General features: G+C 54.8%; 5 protein-coding genes across 5 annotated transcripts; 4 read left to right on the top strand and 1 right to left on the bottom strand.

The window, feature by feature from the left end:
- Positions 1–2,989: 2,989 nt before the first annotated feature.
- V2A60_002751 (glycoside hydrolase family protein) lies at positions 2,990–3,952 on the bottom strand (the record flags this gene model as incomplete). The annotated part of the gene is made up of 1 exon (XM_083254097.1): positions 2,990–3,952. One exon carries the CDS (start codon positions 3,950–3,952, stop codon positions 2,990–2,992), a length of 963 nt encoding a protein of 320 aa, XP_083110223.1.
- A 2,133-nt stretch (positions 3,953–6,085) lies between these two features.
- On the top strand, positions 6,086–7,559 carry V2A60_002750 (Thiolase, N-terminal domain-containing protein; the record flags this gene model as incomplete). The annotated part of the gene is made up of 4 exons (XM_083254096.1): positions 6,086–6,150; positions 6,245–6,425; positions 6,498–7,068; positions 7,138–7,559. The coding sequence occupies 4 exons, from the start codon at positions 6,086–6,088 to the stop codon at positions 7,557–7,559; spliced, it is 1,239 nt and encodes a 412-aa protein (XP_083110222.1).
- A 1,044-nt stretch (positions 7,560–8,603) lies between these two features.
- On the top strand, positions 8,604–14,367 carry V2A60_002749 (uncharacterized protein; the record flags this gene model as incomplete). Its single annotated transcript, XM_083254095.1, has 5 exons — positions 8,604–9,058; positions 9,145–9,771; positions 9,860–11,044; positions 11,691–13,792; positions 13,853–14,367. 5 exons carry the CDS (start codon positions 8,604–8,606, stop codon positions 14,365–14,367), a joined length of 4,884 nt encoding a protein of 1,627 aa, XP_083110221.1.
- Positions 14,368–17,058: 2,691 nt separating this feature from the next.
- On the top strand, positions 17,059–18,549 carry V2A60_002748 (uncharacterized protein; the record flags this gene model as incomplete). Its single annotated transcript, XM_083254094.1, has 2 exons — positions 17,059–17,584; positions 17,651–18,549. The coding sequence occupies 2 exons, from the start codon at positions 17,059–17,061 to the stop codon at positions 18,547–18,549; spliced, it is 1,425 nt and encodes a 474-aa protein (XP_083110220.1).
- A 1,684-nt stretch (positions 18,550–20,233) lies between these two features.
- On the top strand, positions 20,234–23,163 carry V2A60_002747 (uncharacterized protein; the record flags this gene model as incomplete). Its single annotated transcript, XM_083254093.1, has 3 exons — positions 20,234–21,338; positions 21,461–22,560; positions 22,618–23,163. 3 exons carry the CDS (start codon positions 20,234–20,236, stop codon positions 23,161–23,163), a joined length of 2,751 nt encoding a protein of 916 aa, XP_083110219.1.
- Between the last annotated feature and the right edge of the window lie 97 nt (positions 23,164–23,260).

Below are 23,260 nucleotides of genomic sequence, written 5' to 3'. Positions count from 1 at the left end.
CCCCCCAGCTGACTCACCCAGAACGGGGGTTAGTCCTACGGTTGTTCAACTTTTCTCCGGCTCGCTTTCGGCCTACCCCGAGCAAGGCGCAGCTTTTACAAACGATAAGAGAGATCTCATCTATTTTTACAACGTGGCGATAAGAGAGGGGGTCACACAGCGCATTGTGGCGAAAGAAGAACGCCGAAGGAACAAATAAAATATGAATTAGAAAGGTGAATTCAGTCTTTGTTCAAACGATGCCAAGATTGGTGAGGGAGGGATACCATGCCCGTTGTGTGGTGTATTGATGGGGAGCGTGGTTTGCTCGTCCCGCGAACCAGAGGACCGCAAAGACCGTTGATCTGGTCATTTACACGCACAGTTGTGTAGGGGTGACGTCAAGGACCAGCCAGGTCGTTTACTACCCAGTACCAAGTATCATGTAGGCAAAACGCGCGAGTAAGTAGTAAGTATCGCTGTGCTTGCGCTCCCGATGAGATACGGCTGCCGGATAACACAACGGTGAAGGTACCCTAAAACTGAAAGCGGCAAGCAAGCGTTGGCTTTTTTTCATTACTCTTGCTTGCCAATTCATCTTGACAATGCTTTCCCACACTGCTTGGCTTCTCAGCCAAGGGAAGCGATCATTGTTTTTGGCAAACCCCATCAACAGTCTTTTACGATTGAAAGCAGAAATATAGAAACCTGTTCCTCCCTCTTGTTATTTTTTTCTCTTTTTTTTTCTCTTCTTTTTTCTCTTTTTCTTTTTTCTCTTTTTCTTTTTTCTCCATCTCCCCTCCTCTCTTTCTCGTTGGCTACCCGGTTCTGACGTGCTTGGGCATCTTCCCCGCCGTCGTCACCGAAGGAATGCTCCATTGTGGTCAAGGATTGCGCGGTGCGCCAAGACGCTTGAAGTGAAATGGTGGTGAGGTCTCACTAGTCAGCCGTCTTCTCGCGGGCTATTAGAAAGAAAAAAAAAACCGGGCTTGCACGGCGCAGGACAAGGACGCAAAGGCTTGGCGTTGGCAACATCTTGCGACGGGCAATGTACATTTTTGCGAAAAGGCAAGTGAGAAGATGGAGAGTGAATAGGCAGCTGCGCCGTTTTTTTTTTGAAGAGGAAAGGAGAGAAGAGGCGGGGAAAAAACTCCATTCATTCTAGAAGGCCAGCTTCATTCCTTGGTGGCCATCCGATTTATAGGGACCAAGACCGTTGTGGTACTTACCCTGGCACAAGGGACGGGACGCAAGCACGGTGAAGAGGGGGAAAAAAGCTTAAAACAATGACAAGACGTGCAGTTACATATCACAAACGACTCCAGACGAGGCTTGTGGTTGTTACTGTTTACAGTCTCTTGTTCCACGGCTGTCACCTTAGCTCGCCTTTGCTCAACACGTTCGATCATGGCCATCCTGCGCTGCTGCACCCCAATAACCCGCACTTGATTATTTTTTTCCTTCTTCAACCAGTACTTGCATATGTGTGGTGTTGTATGGTTCTGCCAAGAGCGCACGATTACCTGCATCTTGGCAAAAGGCACACACGTTCGAGAACAATCAAGGTTTCTCTTTTGCTTCCCAACCCTGTCTTACGGAGAAAGCCCAACAACCACACTCTGTTCTTATAAATGCCAAGGGAATCCATTCCTTTATGCACTGACTGGTGTGGACTTGGGTTGACAGGGGTAAGGCAGCCAGCCCCCCTCCCCCCGGTTGGGTTTGGCACCATGGCACCTCAGAGACCGAGAGAGTGTGTCGATTATATGTTGAACCTTTAAGGTTATTTTTTTTTAAACAAAAACAGTTCTTATCTCCAGCTCCTAGCGCAGCGGGCGGGTATTGCCACTTTATCCATTACTGTGCCTGTGTGCTGAAGCTGTAAGTGGCGCACGACGAGTTTTCAGCATTCTTGGCGCTGTTGCAAGGGGGAATGGGGAAATCCGATTTTTTCAACCCAAGCTCAGAAAGCGTAACATGCAGTGTAGGTTTGGAAACTCAGCTACAAAAGCCACCATTTATTTGCTACGGTGACCAACAATGCAGAAAGAGGCAACAGCCTATTTCATCCTTTCTGTAGGTGGTCATTATTTTTCTCCTTCGACATTCCCCCACTTTCAAAGAAAGAAAGCTCCAAAGCCAATACAACCTCCAATAATACAAACAACTACAATGCCTTTAATCAAATAGAAGACGTCATTCGCAAGCATTCGGTTTGTACATTTCTACCACCAATGGGCTTGGCAGTGGATCACGTGCCCAGCACGTATTATCGCGACCCACTTAAATCGCCCCCAGGGTGGACTGCGCCTCAATGCGGCGCGCGCATGGCCGGCCATCTGCGTATTGATCTTGGACCGGCGTTTAATGTGTCAACCCCGGGTCCGGAGAAGCGAGAATGGCCTTTTTAACCCTACTATTTTATTATGATAATTACTATTTTGCGTGGAGATGACAAAAACCAATAAGAACCGGGAAGAGCGTCCCGTGAACTCGTACCTTTCCATCATTCGAACAAACTGGTGGGGCCGACGCCATTATTTATCATCACAGCCCCGGCCCCGGGGCCTCGATGACAAGAGCACGCTCGCGTAGGCCGAAGAAGCTGTGTTCGCGCTTCGGCAATCTCTCGTGCTCGGCAAATAAGGAAAGGCAGACCGATCTCGCGACGGGTTCTCCATGGGGCAATGATGCCATGCTCTTTTCGTATTCAATCACATGAGCACTTTTCTTGCGGTGTCTTTGCTCCGACATCTAAAATTTGATGCTACCAAACACAGTTTGGTAGCATGTTCTGCTGTACGCAAAGATGAATCTCACTGTCTATTTGCTTCTGAGTCTGACTAATTACGTCGTGTATGTGCGCCGCCAAAAAAATATATGTAAACAATTCTGAAATTCCTCCAATCGTGGTGATATTATAGTCTTGAAAGACGTGCCATGAAAAAACGCCAAACAGCCCGAATCATCGGGCAAACAGTTTTCCTATATCCCATCTCCTTCACCCTCGCTACGCCCAGGCCATCACGACAGCCGCGACAGCCGCTACGCTGCCGGCGACGAGCCCGGACGGCGCGACGCTGAACGCCATGCTCTGCGGGTTCACGCCCGTCGCGCTCTTTCCTAGGTACCAGGAGCCAATATCGGTCAGCTTCCCGGCGTTGTTGAGAAAGGGGGCGTTGGCGCCGACGGTCGAGTTGTTGGAGCGAAAGGCGCCAAAATAGGAGTAGCGGCCAATGTAGGACTCCTTGTCAAAGTAGTCGACCGTCTGGTTGAAGAACTGCTGGGTGGGCGACAGGTCCTGGTGGGCAAAGGCGTACTCGGTGATCCAGATCTCGGCGTCGGGCCACAGGGCCCTGCGCTCGCCAATGTGCGAGGCGAGGCCGGCAAAGTTGTCGTACCAGTGCAGGGGAATAAAGTCAAAGGTGCAGTTCTTGGTCTGGCCGCCGCCGCCGCCGCCGCTGCTGACGAGCGCGGAGCAGTTGCCGAGGAACTGCTTCAACCAGTCGAGGCCGGCCGGGGCGCCGGTGACGGCGGGCAGGCCCAGCTTGACGTTCATGGCGGCGAGGGGCTCAAAGTTGACAACCCAGGCCTGGGCGGCGGTACGGGGGTCGACGTTGCTACCGCCCCAGGAGTTGGGCGCGTCGGGCTCGTTGAAGGCGAGTGCGTGGGTGATGTTGCGGCCGTCGCTGATGACGCCCTTGACCTCCCTCAGCCACTTGTCGTCCTTGGGGTCGGCGCCGACCCCCCACATCATGGGCACGAACTCGAACTGGTCCTGCGCGACGTCGGCGTAGGCGGGCGACGGGATGCTGCCGTAGTTGTAGTACCAGGTGAGGTCGTTGCCCGGCGGGCGCCACAGCTTGTTATCTTGGGGGTGCGACGGGTTGGGCGTGAAGACGAGGCCGCGCTTTCCGCCGGCGGCTTCGGCGACGCTAGCCAGCGCGTACAGGGTCAGGGAGAGCAGCGACATGGCTGGATATGTCATGTACGATCTGATATCAATATCGCTCGTTGTCGGTTCGATCGGCGGGCGGCGGTGGGGGGTGGGATGCCGATCGCGAATCTCGCGGGTTCAGATGCGATATTGTTCAAATAAAAGGAAGCGCAAAAGAGAGTCGTATCGGGTTGAAATGAACTTTGGGACATCAACGCTCTCGAGACAAAAGGGCTCTCATACAATCAGCGTGCTGCAGGCGAAAAGGAGGCGTGCCAAGTAATGTCGCAGTCTCGGTATACTGGCGAGCCGGTCGTTTGTAGACGGCTCTCTGGAGTTACCTGGTGTATTGGACAAGCGCGACGCTGCTGGAAAAAGAAAAAGAAAAAGAAAACAATGCAGAATTGTCTATGCCATTTAGAAGCAAAATGAGTGTTGAGAACGATAGAACAAAAAAAGAAGAACTTGAAGAAGCAGGGAAAAAAGAAGACAAAGCGCCTGCAGCAACCTCAGCCAGGACGAAGCTGCCCCCAACAAAGCAAGGTTTTCGGTGCTTCGACAATTTTCTATTGTTAGAGCGCTGTAGCGGCGTGAGCGGGTCGTTTCACGCTGTTTTGGCGGTCTTCAGTGGACAGTGGTGCCTCGATTTAGTGGGCTGGGGCGGTGCTAGCCCTCCGAGACGCCCGGCGTGTCCCTGGTGCCGAGCGGGCTAAGGAAAGGTTTGGTTGGGGGGCATTCTGGCGCGTGGGTGGCTAATAAATTGGTGTAGCTGTACTCCGTAGGCAGCTTTTGTTCGACTGTTTATAAATTGTTGCATGCATAGAGGCGCACGAAACGGCATGCGAGTGGTGTGTGTGTGGCGAGCTGAGCCAGCGCGCAAAGCAGGGAGGCGCTGACACACTAAGAGAACATTGTAGCTCGGTACTTGCCAATAAGTAGTCAGTCCTGGCGAAAGAGCTTGCGCAACAACCTGGCTGCATTGACACGGTCAAATCATGATCCTAATGCCGCTACGAAATAAAACCCCCTTCCTGGTTGCATATCTCATCTCACACTCCCTATCGCCGGCGGCTCCCTGGTCGTGGCCCATCCGGGGTACGGTCCGGGGCCGTCCCAGATCAAAACCGCCTTACCGTTGTGCTGCGAATACGCAAATTTCGAAATCGACTAAACATTTGGATACTAGTACAGCGGCTCCTATAGCAGATGTGATTGCTGGATTTTGGCTTAAAACGGTCCAGGGTCATTGGCATGCGGGCGGGCCGGTCGCGACGGCCTGTCGCTTGTGGGCTGAGTCGGGGGCGTGGACAAAATAAATAGTGAGTGAAGATGACTTTATTAACGGTTTTAGGATCAAAGGATTGATAATTGCAAATCCATTGGACGAGGGACAGGAAAAAACCAAACGAGAAAAGAGATGCGGTCTTGTGACGGGCGGTCCTACGGAGTACGTAGGCCCGGCACCCGGAGATTTTGCTTAATAGGGACCTAGTATGGGCCGTCCGGAGTGTGAGTATCTATACGGAGTACCTCAGGGACGCTGGCAGCTGGCAAGCTTGTGAAAGCCCCCAACGTCACCCAGGTGACTGGTACTGGTAAGTAATAGTGGCTCCATGTACGAATACTCCGTACTCAAGTACGGAGCAAGTACATTTTGGGCCGGTAGGTTTAGGTACAAGAGCATAGTAGCACATGGCCATTCATCACAGAAAGTGCAACGAGGCACAAAAAAAGACAAAAAAAACAGACAAATCTAGACATTACTATATGCCTTTATCAATCATCCAGCCATCATTCTGTCACTAGTGCATCCTTATTCACCTGTCCTGCCCTGTCCTGTCCTTCCCCGTGCGGCCGCACCACCCGGACTTTTGGCACCCCTCCAGAGAGGCAAAGACCTCGGCTGGCTCAAGGCTGGCTTAGTCAACCTCCCCAGACCACCCACAAGCTGGTCCGATCAAGTGCTTGCCTCGGCTACTCCACAGATCCGGGTTCGGCGTTTGCCAGCAGTTGCGCCCGCTTGACGTACCATTTCTATCCGGCTCATCCCACCGGAACAGTCTCTTTTCAACCTCTGCTCTGCATCACCATCTCTTTTTTTTTCTTTATCCGTCTCTGCATTACCTTATACCCTTCATCTCTCCATCTTCCACACACACATCCCTCATCATGGCTGTCGAGCGCATCGGTTCCATCATCAAGCACCTTGCCCCTGGCTCGGCCTTGAGCTCCCTGTACGTATTCTTTTTTGGGCGGCGGGCGGCGGCGGCGCGTCCACGCCCGCGGAATCCATCACAAGCTAATTTCGGTCTTTACCCTCTTCTTCAGCCAGTCCAAGAACGCCGACGACATTGTCATCACCGTCGCCATCCGTACCCCTCTGACCAAGGCCCGCAAGGGTGCTTTCAAGGACAGTGGCATCGAGTACCTCACCTACTGCCTGCTCAAGGAGCTCAAGACTCGCTCCGGCATCGACCCTGCTCTGGTTGAGGACTTTGCTTTCGGCAACGTACGTTTTTGCACGCCGCTGCGCGAATATTAAAACAGAAGAAAAGCCAGGCTAACCAAAGATCTCTTGCAGGTCAACGACCCTCTTGCCGCCTCCAAGATCCGCGCCGCCGCCCTCGCCGCAGGCTTCCCCAACACCGCCGGCGCCTATGCCGTGAACCGCTTCTGCTCGTCCGGCCTCAAGGCCACCGCCGACATTGCCGATTCCATCCGCTCCGGCGCCATCGACATTGGTGTCGCCGTCGGCGGCGAGAGCATGTCGGCTCCCGGCGCGCCCCCCTTCCCCTTCAACGAGGAGGTCATGGAGAACCAGGAGGTGCAGGACACCCTCGAGCCCATGGGCTGGACCAGCGAGAACGTTGCCGCCGACTTCAACATTACCCGCCAGCAGATGGACGAGTACGCCGCCGAGTCCTTCCAGCGTGCCGAGCGCGCCCAAAAGGCCGGCTGGTTCGACGACGAAATTGTCCCCATCAAGGCCAAGGTCGAGGGCAAGGACGGCGAGATCACCGAGGTCACCGTCACCAAGGACGAGGGCATCCGTCCTGGCACCACCAAGGAGGGCCTCGCCAAGGTCCGCGCCGCCTTCCCCCAGTGGGGTGAGACGACTACTGGTGGTAACGCCAGTCAGGTTACTGACGGAGGTGTGTATTCTTCCGATGAGAGACGATGCATAATTTTAGCTCGCTAACGTTGTTGCCCCTTTCCCTTAGCTGCCGCTCTTCTGCTCATGAAGCGCTCCACCGCCATCAAGCTGGGCCAGCCCATCCTCGCCAAGTTCGTCGGCTCTACCGTCGCCGGCCTGGCTCCCCGCATCATGGGTATCGGCCCTTCGGTCGCCATCCCCAAGCTCCTGGCCAAGTACAACATCACCCTCGCCGACGTCGACGTCATTGAGCTCAACGAGGCCTTTGCCTCGATGGCCGTCTACTGCCGCGACAAGCTCAACCTGGACTGGAGCAAGATGAACCCTCGCGGCGGTGCCATCGCCCTCGGCCACCCCCTCGGCGCCACCGGTGCCCGCCAGATCGTCACCGGCCTGAGCGAGCTCCGCAGACAGGACAAGAAGGTCCTGCTCACCAGCATGTGCATCGGCTCCGGTCAGGGCATGGCTGCGCTGTTCATCCGCGAGTAAAGAATTGCGGGGGGTTCGGGTGCAAGTAAAATTATTTTGTAGTTGTTCTTCTTTTTTTTTATGTGTATGAATATCTGGCAGATGCCGTAAACTACTAGAGAGTTTTCATGTTGAACAAAAGAGATATATTTTCACGATACCGACACGAACACTGCTTCCGTCTCTCGGTCCAAACCTGCTTGGGTCATGCTGTTATGCATGTCTCAACATTTGGTACCTCGACTTTCACTTCCTCCACCACTCCTTATGCAAGGTATTATTGGTGCAAGGCGTTCTCACGTGTGCTGAATATGCATGCAAGTCAGCGGCATGCTGCCTGCACACGCCGTTCAATTCAAAGCCCCGTCACGCGGCTTGCAGCGCTGGGCTACTATAACCGGAGTATGGCGTATGGCGTGTGTCAAATCTGTGCATGAATCTCAGACACGAACAATATCTTGTCACATTGGCTGTTTTTGTTCATCTCTCCTTTATCCGTTGCAGTACCTACTTTTACCTCTCCGTCTTTACGTCTCATGACCCCCCCACAGCAGGTTTTCCCTTCAACTGGATGAGGCCGCCCAAAAAAAAAAAGGCCTACGGTCAGCACGGCCGCAACCCACCAAGTATCAAGGCCGACCTCTCAGGGAAGCCTAAATATCAGCAGCGTGCCAAACTGCCCCACTGTAAAAGTATCAGGTACCGGACTGCAGCGGGCGCGCGCGGGCTTGGCTGAGCTTAAGCAGAAGGGGGGGGGATCATCCCAGTCAGAGACAATTTTTGGTCGCCGTTTTGAATCCGTTCCCTCTCCTCCTCCTGCTCCTCTCCCTCGCCTTGCCCGTGTCTACTCTTCGTTGCCCTTGAAATTCTCCTCGGGGGCCACTTTGTAAAACCAAGAGGGCATCCGGATGGAGCTGTGAAATCGCCCCGTCGGGATCAATACACCCATTATATCCCCGCCCCCGGATTATTTTTTCCCACCCGCCAGAAAATCAACAACTCTGGACGACAACAACAAAAAAAAAACCAAAACCCGCCATCGACAACACGACACGCACAGTCACCATGACTGGCCGCCACCGATCCCAATCCGGGAGCGACTTGTCGTCTCCTCATCGTCACCAGCCTGCCCAGCCTAGCACTCTGCGGCAGAGCCACACGCCCGGCAGCCGGCCTGTGAGCTACGTCGACGACGACGGCGACGACAATGACGACAATGGCAACAACAATTACCTCCAGGACCACAACGTGCCGTCACTCGCGGCCCGACGCGCCTCCGAGGCCACCCCGTTACTCATCTCCTCGACCGAGCCCAGCGCACACCCCGGCGAGTGCGACCACGGCACCTTTAGCCCCCGCGCTTCGACCCCGATGGGCGCCCGGGAGCTGGAGAGCCACATTGACGGCATGCAGGGCTCCGAAGACTGGAAGTCGTGGCTGAAGCAGCGCATCCGCACCAAGAAGATGGGGCAGGCCAGCGAGCTCGCGCAGCGCGCGGGCGTCCGCGACGACCCAATCATGTATGATGGCGTGTGCCCCTTCTCAAATGGCCGTCGCCGCCAAAGTAAAGTTCAAACTGACAATCAGGGCTGACCCGTCACTCTAGGTACCTGTCATACTACGTCCCGTGCCTGATCTGGATGCGAAAGTACAAGCTGTCGTACCTCAAGGGCGATGTCGTCGCCGCCATCACAATGGCCTCGTTCTACCTCCCCATGGCCCTCTCGCTCGCCTCCAATCTCGCGCACGTCTCGCCCCTCAACGGCCTGTACTCGTTCGTCTTCAACCCCCTCGTCTACGCCATTCTCGGCTCCTCGTCTCAGATGGTCGTCGGCCCCGAAGCGGCGGGCTCCCTGCTCGTCGGCTCCGTCGTCAAGTCCAGCATCGACGCCGGCGGGCTCGACGACAACGACCTCGTCCACACGCAGATTGCCGGCGTCGTTGCAGGCATCGCCGGCGCCATGGTCTTGATTGCCGGACTGGCACGGCTCGGCTTCCTCGACTCCGTTCTCAGCAGGCCTTTTCTGAGAGGCTTCATCAGCGCCATTGGCTTCGTCATTGCCGTCGACCAGCTCATTCCTGAGCTTGGCCTGGGCAGCCTTGCAGATGAGGCAGGCGTCGGTCATAGCAGCAGCGTCGAGAAGATTGCCTTTATCGTTGAACACTGGGAAAAGGTCCATCGTCCCACGTTTGCTGTAGCTGGAATCAGCTTCTTGGTCATTATGTTTTTTCGGTTAGTCGCATTTCATCCCCTCTTGCCCTCTTGCCCTCATCCCTCTCCCCCTGACAACCAAACGTAGTCAAGTCTAACAAGCCCATAGTGAGATGAAGCGTCGATTGGAGCCTCGGTACCCTTCGGTTGTTTTTGTTCCGGATCGATTCATTGTTGTTGTCGCCTCAGCCATGCTTTGCTGGTACTTTGAGTGGGATAAGAACGGCGTCGAGGTTCTTGGTGCCGTAAAGTCGGCCACGGGAACTCTCTTTGCATTCCGATGGCCATTCACACTATCCCACATGAAGCATATCCGCTCCGCCATGTCGACCTCGTTCCTCATCGCGCTGCTTGGTTTCTTCGAGTCTTCCGTGGCGGCAAAGAGTCTCGGCAACAGCAGCATTCCCGGCATGGAGCTGAGCGCAAACCGCGAAATGATTGCTCTTGGCGTTGCCAACGTCGTCGGATCTTGCTTCATGAGCCTTCCCGCCTTTGGCGGCTATGGACGCAGCAAAGTGAACAAGACGACGGGTGGCAAGACGCCAATGAGCTCTATTGCGCTGAGTCTCATTTCGCTGCTTTCCGTGCTTTTCCTCTTGCCGTACTTTTACTTTTTGCCAAAGCCCGTCCTGTCTTCCATGATTTCTGTCGTTGCTTATTCGCTTATAGAGGAAGCGCCGCACGACATCAGATTCTTCGTCAAGATCCGGGGCTGGACTGAACTGGGACTCATGGGCATCATCTTCCTATCGACCATTTTCTATTCCCTAACACTGGGCATGGCTTTGGGAGTCGGCATCTCCCTGCTTATGGTCATTAAGCACAGCACGCGTCCCCGTATTCAGATTCTCGGCCGCATCCCTGGAACGCAGCTGTTCGAGAACGCCGAGGCTAACCCACACGGTCTCGAATTCGTGGAGGGCTGTCTCATTGTCAAGATCCCCGAGCCACTCACGTTTGCGAACACGGGTGAACTCAAATCCCGTCTGCGCCGCCTTGAACTATACGGATCGCCTTCCGCGCACCCGGCACTGCCTCGCATCCGCAGCCAAGACGCCAACCGCAACATCATCTTTGATATCCACGGCGTGACGTCGATTGATGGCTCCGGAACACAAGTCCTTGAGGAGATTGTGCGCAGTTACCGGGAACGAGACGTTCGTGTCTTCTTTTCGCGCATGCCCGGTGGCAAGGACCACCCCGTGTGGCGGCTCATGGTCAGCAGCGGCATCGTCGGCTTGTGCGGCGAGAGCCACTTCGTTAAGGACGTTGAGGAAGCCCTGCTTATGACCGAGTACGAGGAAAGCATCGCAGACGCGAGAAGCACCATTACCTGAATCGGCGACAGGTACGACAGCACGTGGTACGGCCTATTTATGATTTGCACCTTTTATTTCTGCGTTGTTTCCGAAAAGCGATACAATAGATTTTTTTTGACACATGTCATCGAGGCGTGTCAATGCGGTATTGGCTGGGGTAGACCTTGCCTGGCATTGGCGTTCCCTGGACCTATATTTTTATTATTCAAATTTAGACAAGAATATAAATTCTGCAACATTTCCAGCTGGCCTTGAGTTAGTTTGTCTGCGGCTGACAACAGTTATTCACATTGCTACTCACCTTGCGAGTCTGGCAATGAGTGAATGAAGTACCTGTGGGGAAGACTGCTGTTTCTCTGAGAGGATGCTCCATGTGTCGAATAGAAAAAGCATTTGTAATTCATAGTCGCTTCATCGGCTCGCGCATCGAATTCTAAACTGAAAAGGATCACAGCGCTGATTTCATTGTAGCTGGTGCTTGGTGCCTGGCCACCTACTAAGGTACCTACCTAGGCAGCTAGGTATTCTTGTAACGATCGCCCAGGTCGCATCCACAGTGACATGACATGCCACTAAACTTGCAACGCCACACGCGTGGCCGCTAACTAAGGTGCCTTTCAGGGATGGAAATTTCGAGGCCCCTCCAAAGGCGCGTTATCCAACTTTTCGCATCATCAAGCACGCGCACAAATACGAGCCGATTACCTTGCCGAGCCGACGTCGATTCCTGCATTTGGCCGAATTCAGGTATGCATCGACGAAATCTGGTCTGCTCATAGACTTTGCGATGGATTCGGAGCCCGCGCGGCCGTCGGAGCTCGACGAGTCGCAGTCGTCGAAGCTGTCGAGCCTCAACGCCAGCGACGTGGACAGCGGCAGCGACAGCGACAGCTCCAACGATGGCGCGTCCGAACCGGCGCCCCAGGTCGAGTGGCTCGCCACGGGTCGCCAGCGTCGCTCCACGGCCGGTAACCGCATGAAGTCGATGCTCGCCAACGAAGAACCCGACTCCGATCTCGAGCTGCTGTTTGCCGAGGACGAAAACGACCAGGGCTTCTCCGACGCCGGCGAGCACGCCTCGGACGTGCAGATGGACTCCTCCTCGGATGAGGACGACAACAACAACGATGATGACGAGCTCGAAGGCGAAAAGGAGCTCGACCGGCAGGCCAAGGAGCGCCGCGCCGCGCAGCGGAAGCGCAAGGCGCAGGAGGCAATCCCGGCCAAGTTTCGCAAAAAGGTACGCATCGACACGAGCAACTCGACACCCAGATCCTCCGTGGCCCCCTCGACGCCGCAGCAGGCGAGCCAGCCCCGGCCGAAGAAGAAGTCGGAGCGCGCATCATGGCTGCCGTCCGTCGCCGACATGCCCACCCGCGCCTCGTCGCGCCAGACGACGCGGCTCTCCAAGGAGCAGCTGCACGCGCAGATGGAGGAGCGCGAGGCCAAGCGCCTGAAGCAGCTGGCGCAGATGCAGAAGAAGGCGGCGCGCCTCGAGGCCCTCAAGAAGCCGCCCATGACCCAGGAGGACCGGCTGCGCGAGGCCGCGCTGGTCGAGGAGCGCAACAGCAAGAGCCTCAACCGGTGGGAGGAGGCCGAGAAGCAGCGCGAGGAGGAGCGCAGGGCCAAGCTCGCCGCCCTGCACGAGCGCACGCTCAGCGGGCCAGTCATTTCGTTCTGGAGCGGCCTGGGCCGGTTCGGCGACGGCTGGCGAAAGGGCGAGGGCATCCACGTGGCGGTTGAGGAAAAGCCAAAAAGGGCCAAACGAGAAAGAGCTCCCAAGGACAAGGGCGGCGCCAAGAAGAAGGACGAGGCCAAAGACGCTGTCAAGGAAGAGAACACCAGCGAGACGAAACCTGCGGATGCACAAGCGGCGGGAATCGCAAAGTCTCAATCTACGGTGGAGAGCCTAGATGCGAATGCCGGGCAGAACGGCGAGGCGAGGAAGACTGATGTGAGCATCGAAGCTCCGAAAAAGGCTGCTGTAGCAGATGGCGCATCGGGAGACGTGGCTATGACTGATGCGCCAAACGTACAAATACAAGAGGGTGTAGTTTTAGCAACATCGACAGAAACGGCAATCGATGGAGCTGCACACACGAATACTACGCGCGATACGAAAAGCGACACGGGCAAGGACGTCTCAACGGCCAATGTGCCGGTACCTGACAGTGCTGAGAAGAAGGATATTGGTGAGGCTGCAGGTAAAGACGTCGACGCAAAGCCAGAGCCTTTGAAACCAACAACATCAACAGAAACACAGTCTGCCGCGCCGGCCACGCAGCCTGCGGAGACAACCTCTGATTCAAAAGAACAAGAAACACAGGCACCAGCTGAAGTAACGGTAGCCGCGCCAGAGGGCTCATCTCACCCTGAGCCGGCCACAGAGAAGACACATTCGCAAACACCTTCAAAAACGGAACAGGCGAGTGATGCTCACGACACGACAGCTTCGGGAGCCGTGCCGGTCGCAGGCGAAGGAGTGGCTGTTAAGGCGACTCCTCTGCAGCCAGTTGAGAATGAATCCTTGCCCGCAAGTAAGCTGGTCAGCCAGATTCAGTCAGAAGCAGCCACGCCGCAACCAGAACAAGCCCGCTCCCCGCTGGACGGACTTGCAACGACTCGCGATGCTATCATCTATCAAAATTTCGACGCGAATGCCATCAAAGACAAGAGTGTGCAAACGCAGGTGCTCTTTGGTCGCAAGATGAGCCGCTTGCCGAGTACGTATCTTTGGAGAAAAGAAACCCCTTCCCAATGATATAACTGCTAACTTGACACAGAACCTACACCTGCACCGATATGTCCAATCACCAACAACCCCGCCCGATATCGTGACCCAAAGACCAACCTCCACTTCTACAGCGCCGCCGCGTTCAAGGAGCTACAGCGGCTACAGTCGGGTGAGTACCGCTGGAGTAAGCTGCTTGGTGCTTGGGCCGGCAGCGGTACATATGCGGCCCGAGGCGTTCCAGAGAGGTTCCTGAACCCGGCGAGATGCCCAACGCTGGAAGAAGTGCAGCGCATCGAACGCAAGAAGGCGGAGAAGGAAAAGCTCAAGCTGCAGCAAGCAGAGGACGAGAAAAAGGCCAAGGAGAAGAAGACGACGGCCGCCGCCGCTAATGACCAGGCGGCGAGCGAGAACAACGACGTCCTGCCTACACCATCGAACAACGATCCGACACCCGTGGAGAAGGACAAGCCCAGCAGTGTCAAAACAGAGGATGCCAAATCCATCAGTGTCAAGACGCAGGATGCTAGCAACATCAAGACTGAAGCGCCGTCTCTGGCGGCCTGAGATATATGGACGCCATGGTGTACTAACAATGAAAGAACGTACTTGAGGAAGGGGACGGGAGGGGAGGATCTGCACGCAGTTCCGAGCTAGGCCGACGGGGCTTTTTAATGTAACATGATATCAGCAGGGGAGCAATGTCTCGACGACAGCAAGGCGTTCTTGGGGCGTGTATTAAGGAAAACACGTAATTACTTTTTCTTTTCTTTTCTTCTCTTTTCTTCTTTTTTTGAAAAAAAAAAGAATTTTTGTTTCTACACCCGGGCCGTGGGGGGAAAAGAGGGAGGAAAGTATACCCATTTTGGTGGCGCAACATGTTGTGTTTGTTCTTTGTATACTAGCCAAAGCTGGAAGGTGGATGGTGGAAAAGGACGGTGATGAAACAGTTTAAAAAAAATGGAAAACAATCAAACTCTTTTTTTTTTTCCTTTCCCCTATCTTGATCCGAATCAGATAGCAATGCCCTTTATTAGTGCAGGATTTACCGGAACCCTGTGGGTAGTATCAGTAGTAGGCGGCTGGTGGCGTTGAAAGTGGATAGAAGGATGAGGCAAAACCTCAATGGTAAGCAGAAGGGGGAGGGGTGTATGTATGTAATCGGGATTGCGTGACGGGATGGGATGGACCCTGCTTATTTCCTTTTTTTGTCTTCTTTTTCGAGGTGGCTTCTTTGATGGGCCTATTAGTTGGGCTTCTTGGATATGAGAAATGATAACATCGAGTGCCTGGACTGGGCGAACACAAGTAGTCACTCATCTCCCGACGGCCTTTTTTTTTTTTTTCTGGCGATTGAGCTCGTGCTCACGGTAGAGAGCGTGGCAGTTTTGTCACAAGTGCAAGCCCCGCTGCTATACGAAGCGCTGATGAAATAGAAACTCGGAGGAGGACGGCAACGGCTCCAGTCGAGAGAAGAGAAAGCGCCCTTTCGTCATATCAGCATGTATGACGGACGAAGCAGCCCCCCTCCCCGCCCTCCTCATACAAGACAAAAGCTTTTTCCTAGCTACATCTAGAGCTAGAAACCTCTCTAGTAATAGGCAAGAATGAGGGAGGTCTTGCTGGCAGAACATCCATAGTATGAATCGACAACTAGCTTGGGAGCGGGCGAGGTGATCAAGTAAAAGCGAGCCTCCTCTGGAAGAATTGGCGATGGCCTGTGCCGTCGACAAATTGCATCATGAGATTGGTTAAAACACCCGTTCTCGGTGATGCAATGTTCGCTCAGACGTGGTGGCAATGCAATGCATCCTTTGTCTTGATCGGCGCAACGAGACACTGCAAGCAAGTGCCGTGTCATGTCGAGGAAGGCTCAACAATCGAGGCTTGTATCTCCATGTCTAATGGCTCGCAGCAGGTTCTTTGGCTTGGCCAGTGTATCCTAGCTTCGCGATGGCGTCTGGTAGGGCGCTCGTGTCTAATGGTGAATCATTATCATCTGGAACAGAGGTGCCAGGTGTAGCCACGGCATAGGCATGTTTTGTTTGTTGCTGCCTTGGATGCCACACTTTGCGCGATTGGCCCAGCGCCAGAGCAAAAAATCCGCAGCCGTACTGGAACCCCCCCCAATTTCGAGCATCAAATTAGTAACCACGTATCCAACATCCTGGAGCAATCTGCACCCAGGCTTCATTCAACCATCTGGAGACATATCATCATCATGCTTTCTCGTCTCATAAACATGGTCACGCCCTCTGCCAATTCTTCTGCACTCCTGGTCCTTGGCAAGCCTGGTTCCACGGTTCTTCACCTCCTGCCTTCAGCTTCCTCAACGACATTGAGGCACGCATTCGCAGGCTACGGGACGATGATGCCTCCGGCGGCTCGAGACGAGCGCAGCAGAAAATGGGAACTGTGAGCGTCACTCAACTCGTGCAAGACGTCCTCAAGCCGGCAGCGATGGATGCAGTCCGCGAGAGGGAGACGCGAGAGCCGTCTATCAACGCGACACAGGCATACCCAGTCTTTATTGTTTATATCAGCCGCTCAAGAACAGGCACAATCCTAGGAGAACCAACAAGCTTTCCTTCCCGAGGTTCTGGATAACTCCCCGTGCCAAGATATAATTCTGGCGTTCTTTTAAACGATAATGTGATATTGCGAACTTATATGATGGATTTGAATGACAACGTTGACAGTTGAATAAGTCTAAAAACGACCAGTTCGTTGATGTTTCTGTCAAAGAGCAAGTCAAGAGAACCGGAGCAAGCTGAATCCGACAGACACGACAAGTCTCCCGCGTAAATATGCGCTACAGGGAACAGAAGACAGCCAGATTAGAACGCGAACCGTTCCGGCGGACTTGCGCAAGACATTATACGGGCAAGCTGCCCAGAGGAAATCGGCTTCCAACAGCCACGACGCCATTGGTCCCACGCGACCACCTCAAATTGGGCGTTACACGATTCTCTTTGGGCTTGCCATGAGATTTACTGTCACTACTATGATTCTTGGCTTTCCTTTCATCGTCAAAGGCCTTCTCCATTCCTTGTGCGCTCCCGCCCTTTGTAGGCTTGTGCAGAAACGTCGTGGGCCGGTACATCGAGGTTGAAACCCCGTCTCGTATTTCTGCGACCCGACTTTGTTCACTCCCGCAGCCCAGAATTGTACCCTTGCAGTAGTCGCAGTCTGCTCATACAGGTATTTTCATCTATCAAAAGTCGACCCCGGAGGCTACATGGTGGCTTTCCGGGTATGATGTCTGCTCCCCATGACTGGCCGGACGAGGCCAAGAATGGAGTCGCCAGGCTCGAGTTCGACAACGATGCGCTTCAGCAGGAGGTCGGTCGCTGCGTGGCAAAGATCATCTCACTTCAGGCCGAAGACGATCAGATTACAGATGGCGATTTGAGGAGGAGATTCGAAAAGATTTGCGCCAATATCGAGGACTGGGTCACGGCCATCGAGGTGGATTTTCTGCAGAAGGGGCGGGAATTCCAGGTAGTCCGCCAACTACTTGATGATAACGCCGGACGCAGGTCACTGTATCGTTGGGGATTGCTGCAACGCCAACATGACCATGCTGAAGAGATTGGAAAGCTGCGCTGGCTAGGTCAGCTCGACACATGCATCAAGGTTGTCCTGTCACGCGTCATATGGCAATCCTTGGATGCTAAAGTCTTTGCCAAAGCATACCCTCCTGGGACAAAAGACGACGCTGCCAACGGGCTGCATTACATCACCGACGCAATCAGGCACGGCGCAGACGGAAGAGTCAGTGCAGGTAAGTCGCAGGAGAACCAGCCGATTTGCAAAGCGGGCGGGCCCAGCTGATGAACCGGAGCAACAGAATCAAATCTTCGAGCGAATCAATGGAGATCAAGCGCCTTCGCTCGTCTCGCGACGACAGAATGCTTCACATCTGCACGCAATGCACAGCTGAGAGAGATTTTGAATTCGCTTTGGAGCACACTCAGTAAACCTCCACTATCCATGGACGAAGATACATTCAGGAAAAACGCTTTGAAGCTCCGAGACGACATTATTCTGCCGGCTGCGACCCTGAAGCAGGAGATGGCTTGCTCCGCGCTCGAATACTCTATTCTCGATCCTCGCGACTGGCTTTCTCCTCAAGCCCAGCTACACGAGGCGACGCTAAAGGACATTGGCAGTTGGAGATCTGTGAATCAGATCCAGTCCGTCGGTGGCATACTTCTATGCTTATTTCCAGGCGTGTACAAAAAAGGTGCAGAGGATGGGAAGCTGTCCCCATTGGTGAAGCCTACTCTCATCACTTACCACCAAGATGCCGCAAAGAGTCTCCAGGCTTTCCAGTCGCAAGCGGCACTTTTGACGTCAAGACAGCAACGTAGAAAGTCTAAGCCAAGACCGCACCTACATCGGCCCGACGCGAAACCAAGTGAGGAGACGGAGCGCTCTCCGAGGCGAGGTAAGCAGGGTACACGGGCGAGATGGTACAGAAATAGATTGGGAAGCCTCCTGGCCAGCCCGGTGAAGACGACCAGAGGCCGCCAGCCAGTGGACTATTCAAGATTGAATGCTGGATCTACCATCGATTCACCCATCGGGGGCAAGGCGTCGCGAGGTACGACGGAGCAACGAAAGGCTCAAGGCCTTATACGGTCAGGAGAGGAGAGAGCGCGCAAACAATCCTCGCGACGAGCAACCTCGGCAACATCTTCCACGGCTACTTTTACCGATCCGCAGAAACGATCGCGGGCCAAGTAAGAAGCGTGAAAGATTCAGGCCGTGACTCGACAATCCCTCCTCACGAGTCACGGCCGGGGGGATCGACGTTGATGTCAAGGGCGGCCCCAGCGCACTCATACATGCTCCAAACAGCCTTGTCCGGGACAAGTTCGGCTTTCATGGCGTATTCACAGTGGGAAGATGCATAGTATTCTTTCGCCTACAAGACGAGATTAGGACTGGTGCAATTCACTATTGATAAATAACCATGTAAAGTTGTTTTCCTTTGGATGTTTCGTCTTTCGATCCTAGTTTATGAAGCAATCACATTGTCTAATTAACTTTATTAATTACTATTTATTATATCAGGAAACTATACTCACATAGCTTATATACTATTACTTGCATCACTTTGATTAATCTATAAAGATAGTCTAGGATTGGAGCCCTGGCCATTAGTAAGACTGTACTTGGGGGGACAATATTGGGCTTCGTGGTTGACACATGATCTGTACCCAGATTCACCGAGGCTCTCTGGCCGTTGAACAGGGCAGACGCAGACGCAGACGCCACGCCCGCCATTGTGTCCCCCCCCCCAACCCCCCCCCAACCCCCCTTCTATTGCCGCAGCCTGCATGACAGGAACCAGCGCTGTATTTCGGCGCAACCCACAAGTTACTCTCTGTGGCGGCGTCCACCAAAATGGATCGCTCCCGTTGCCGGGTTTACCGACGGCAGCTAGAAACTCGGCTCCCGCCGGCGTCTCCCTCCCTCAAGCACCTGTTCCGCCAGGTCGACGAGGTAGAATAGAGCCGGCTTTGGGAAAATCCAGGGCCTGCATATATACTTGCGATGGATGCTCATCCCGTCGTTGACTTTTTCCTTTGATGTGCAAGGGGCTCCAGGTGGCAAAAAGATGTGCTTGTCTGGGGGGGATGGCGGATGGAGCCTGTGGTGAGACTTGCATCGAGGGAACGGTCCAGTGAAGATGAAGAATCCGCACAATGCAACTCTCATCAGGCTCCCGGGGGAGAGTAAGCAGTGGCCAGTCCAGCCAGTGAGTGTTCTTTTTCGTGCGGGTACGAGGCCCAATCGTGCGATGCGTACATCCATCCACAGGCTAGCTTCTCCATTCCGTCCCCTTTCCCGCTTCTTCCCATCTAAACTCCCGAATGGCGCGCTTTCTCCGGGCGAGCTCGTGATCCTCTGGCTTCGACAAAAGATCCTATACTCGAGCCCCCTCTGCCGGCATCGCACCCTATCTGCCTATTTCGGAAGGTCAGCACAATACTCTTCGTCGCCATAGGTTGCGACCTCCTGGGGGTGCAGGGCCGCCGGGACAAATTGACAGCCCAATTGAAGGAATTCCTTTCTGGTAGAGTTTAGTTTTCTGACCTAGAGCCTTGTGTCGCAAGTGCCGAGAAGCGCAGCGTGGGAGGGATATGCAATGCGGCTCATCCAATGTAAACGTTACTCTGCGCGATGCTACAGCGAAGGGGGTTGCACTGATAGAGCACGATGTATATATGACCCCTGCTTGTCCCGTCTGTCTCGCTTGGTTGTCCCCAGACTTTCGGAAACTTGATTCTACTTGATCTCACTCCTTTCGAGTAGTTGTGTCCGCCCCTCTCCTCCCTCTCTTGCGTTGTTTCTCTTCGTTTCTTTCGTGTGGCGTCGGCCTTGCAGAACACAAACTACCTGCCACAGACTGTTCTCACCTGTCATGGCCCGCGACGAGGACATCGCCAGCGGCTCGGTGGAGGTGCAGCACGTGGTCGACGAGAAGCGCGACCGCACGCACCAGCAGCACACCGAGGCCGAGGTGCAGGCGCTCGAGGCCCGGCTCGGGGGCGACGCCGAGGGCCTCGTCGCGCCGATGGACGACGTCGAGTACGTGATGGACAAGATCGAGGCCATGACGGTCGACGAGGCGCGGGCGATCCTGCGCACCATGCTCAAGGATCACGAGTACGACTACAACTTTGCCCAGAGCCTGCGCGACCAGATGACGTCGCTGCTGGCAGGCCCGCCGGAGAAGGAGGCCGACGACGGTGGCGGCGGCGACTGGGCGACGGAGATCAAGACGGTGGCGGCGCTCAACCGGTTCTACTCGCCGTACCCCGAGGTGCGGGCCGTGACGACGCCCGACGACGACGCCGACATGCCGTGCGAGACGCTGCGCGCGCACTTTCTCGGCCTGGCGTGGGCCGTCGTCGGGCAGCTCACCAACTCGCTCTTCAACTCGCGCTTCCCCACCATCACGCTCGGGTCGGCCGTCGTGCAGATCCTGCTGTACCCGTGCGGGCTGCTGCTCGCGTGGGCGCTGCCGGACTGGGGCGTCACGGTGCCCGGCGGCAGCCGGCGCGTGTCGCTGAACCCGGGGCCCTGGTCCTACAAGGAGCAGATGCTGGCGACCGTCATCATGAACGTCAGCATCAACTCGGCCTACTGCTTCTCCAACATACAGACGCAGGTCGTCTACTACCACGACGACTGGCTCACGGCCGAGTACAGCGTCCTGCTGCTGCTGTCGACGCAGCTCATGGGGCTCGGCTTCTCGGGCCTGCTGCGCCGCTTCGTCGTCTACCCGGTCGAGACCATCTGGCCGGCGCTGCTGCCCACCATCGCCCTCAACAAGGCCCTGCTGATGCCCGAGCGCAAGGAGACGGTCCACGGCTGGAGCCTGTCGCGCTACCAGGTCTTCTTCATCTTCTTCGCCGGCATGTTCTTGTACTTTTGGATCCCGGGCTACCTCTTTCCCGCCATGTCCACGTTTGCGTGGATGACGTGGATTGCGCCAAACAACTTTCCTCTCAACGTCATCACGGGTAAGGTCTCTCTCTCTCTCTCTCTCTCTCACACACACACTGTGCTTTCTCGACTTGTCGAATCCACGCCCTTGTTCAATGATGATGCAGCTTGCTAAAAAAGAAATCAATCCTCTGTATAGGAAACTCGGGCGTCGGATTCAACCCTCTGCCGACGTTTGACTGGAACGTCGTCATCCAGAACGGCGCCCCGCTCGCCATCCCCTTCTTCGCCTACCTGCAGCAGGCCGGCGGTCAGCTCATCTCTGCGTTCGTCTTGATCGCCATCTACTGGACCAACAAGTCCTGGACGTCCCACTTGCCCATCAACACGTCCACCCTTTTCGACAACAAAGGCCACCGGTACAACATCTCGCGCGTCATCGACCCGAAGCGCGCCGTCGTCCTCGAGGACAAATACCAGGCGTACTCGCCACCGTTCTACACCGCCGGCAGTCTCGTCGCCTACGGTGCGTTCTTCATGTTCTACCCCGTCACCATGGTCTTTGTCCTGCTCGACGCCTGGAGGCCGCTGCTCAAGGCCTTCCGAGCCATGGCCGTGGCCGTCAGGGAGACGTTGGTGGGTGTTTTCCGTGGCGTGTCGAGGATGTTGGGAGCCCTCTCGCGGGGCAACGTCCAGGAGGCTGGCCAGCATCTGTACGCCATGTTCAGCAGCGATGGATCCATTTATGACGGCTTCGACGATCCTCTGACGGACATTATGCGCAAGTACCCCGAGGTTCCCGATTGGTGGTTCCTGTCGATTGCTCTGATTGCGTTCATTTTTGCCATTGTCGTGCTCACAAAATATCCGCAGCTCGACACGCCCGTCTGGACAATATTTTTCGTCATCGCCCTGAACCTCGTCTTTTTAATCCCAATGACATACATCAACGCAATCTCTGGCATCACGCAGGGCCTGAACGTTGTGACGGAATTGATCATGGGTTATGCTTTGCCCGGACAGCCTGAGGCTCTGATGTTTGTGAAAGCCTATGGGTATAACATCAACGGCCAGGCAGACAACTACATCTCGGATCAAAAGATGGGCTTCTACTCCAAAATTCCCCCGCGTGCCATGTACCGCGGTCAGGTCCTCAGCACAATCATAACGGTCTTTGTGTGCTACGGCGTCGTCAACTTTGTGGACAACACCATTCCTGACATCTGCACGCCGGACCAAAAGTCCAAATTCAACTGTCTCAACGGCTCTGCCATTTTCTTCTCATCCTCCGTTGTTTGGGTATGTGGTGCGAGCACTGACGTATAGACATCTGGTTGCTAACAGAAATTTGTCTAGGGTGCGATTGGCCCCAGTCGTGTCTTCTCTCAGCTCTATCCCGCCATGAAGTACTGCTTCCTTTTCGGCTTCTTGCTGGCTCTCGCATGGTGGGCTGGCAAGAGATTCGGCTCGATTGCGCGCGAAGCCATGCGTAACACGCTTCCGGCCGCCATGTTCAAGCCAATCGACCTCGTGCTCCTGAAGCCGCTATCTTGGCTCAAGCACGTTCATCCTACCATTGTCATTAACGGAGCCATGGGTTGGGCCCCCAACAACTTGACTTACACGACGGTTGGGCTCTACTTTTCTTTCGGCTTCATGTACTATCTTCGGCGCTACAAGACGGCGTGGTGGGAGAGATACAACTACGTTATATCCGCAGCGCTGGGCGGCGGCGTTGCGTTTTCTGCCATCATCATCTTTTTCGCTCTGCAATGGAATCCTGTCAGCGTTGCTTGGTGGGGTTCCAGCATTGTTGACGAGACGATTGATGGCGGTGCTGGTCAAAGGTCGCTGCTTCCTCTACCCGAAAAGGGATACTTTGGGCCTGATAGCTGGTACTAGATGGTTTATTTTCCGAAATGATAAGATGATGGCTGATTCGGGACGAGGGTCCTCGTGCCGTATTGATCAAAATGATGACGATCAATAACTGATTCTT

Source organism: Cordyceps javanica, chromosome 2 (assembly GCF_051103115.1).
Source record: "Cordyceps javanica chromosome 2, complete sequence".
NCBI classification, from domain to species: domain Eukaryota; kingdom Fungi; phylum Ascomycota; class Sordariomycetes; order Hypocreales; family Cordycipitaceae; genus Cordyceps; species Cordyceps javanica.
The sequence above is the reverse complement of the archived record's forward strand: the minus strand, read 5'-3'. Positions and strand labels throughout refer to the sequence as shown.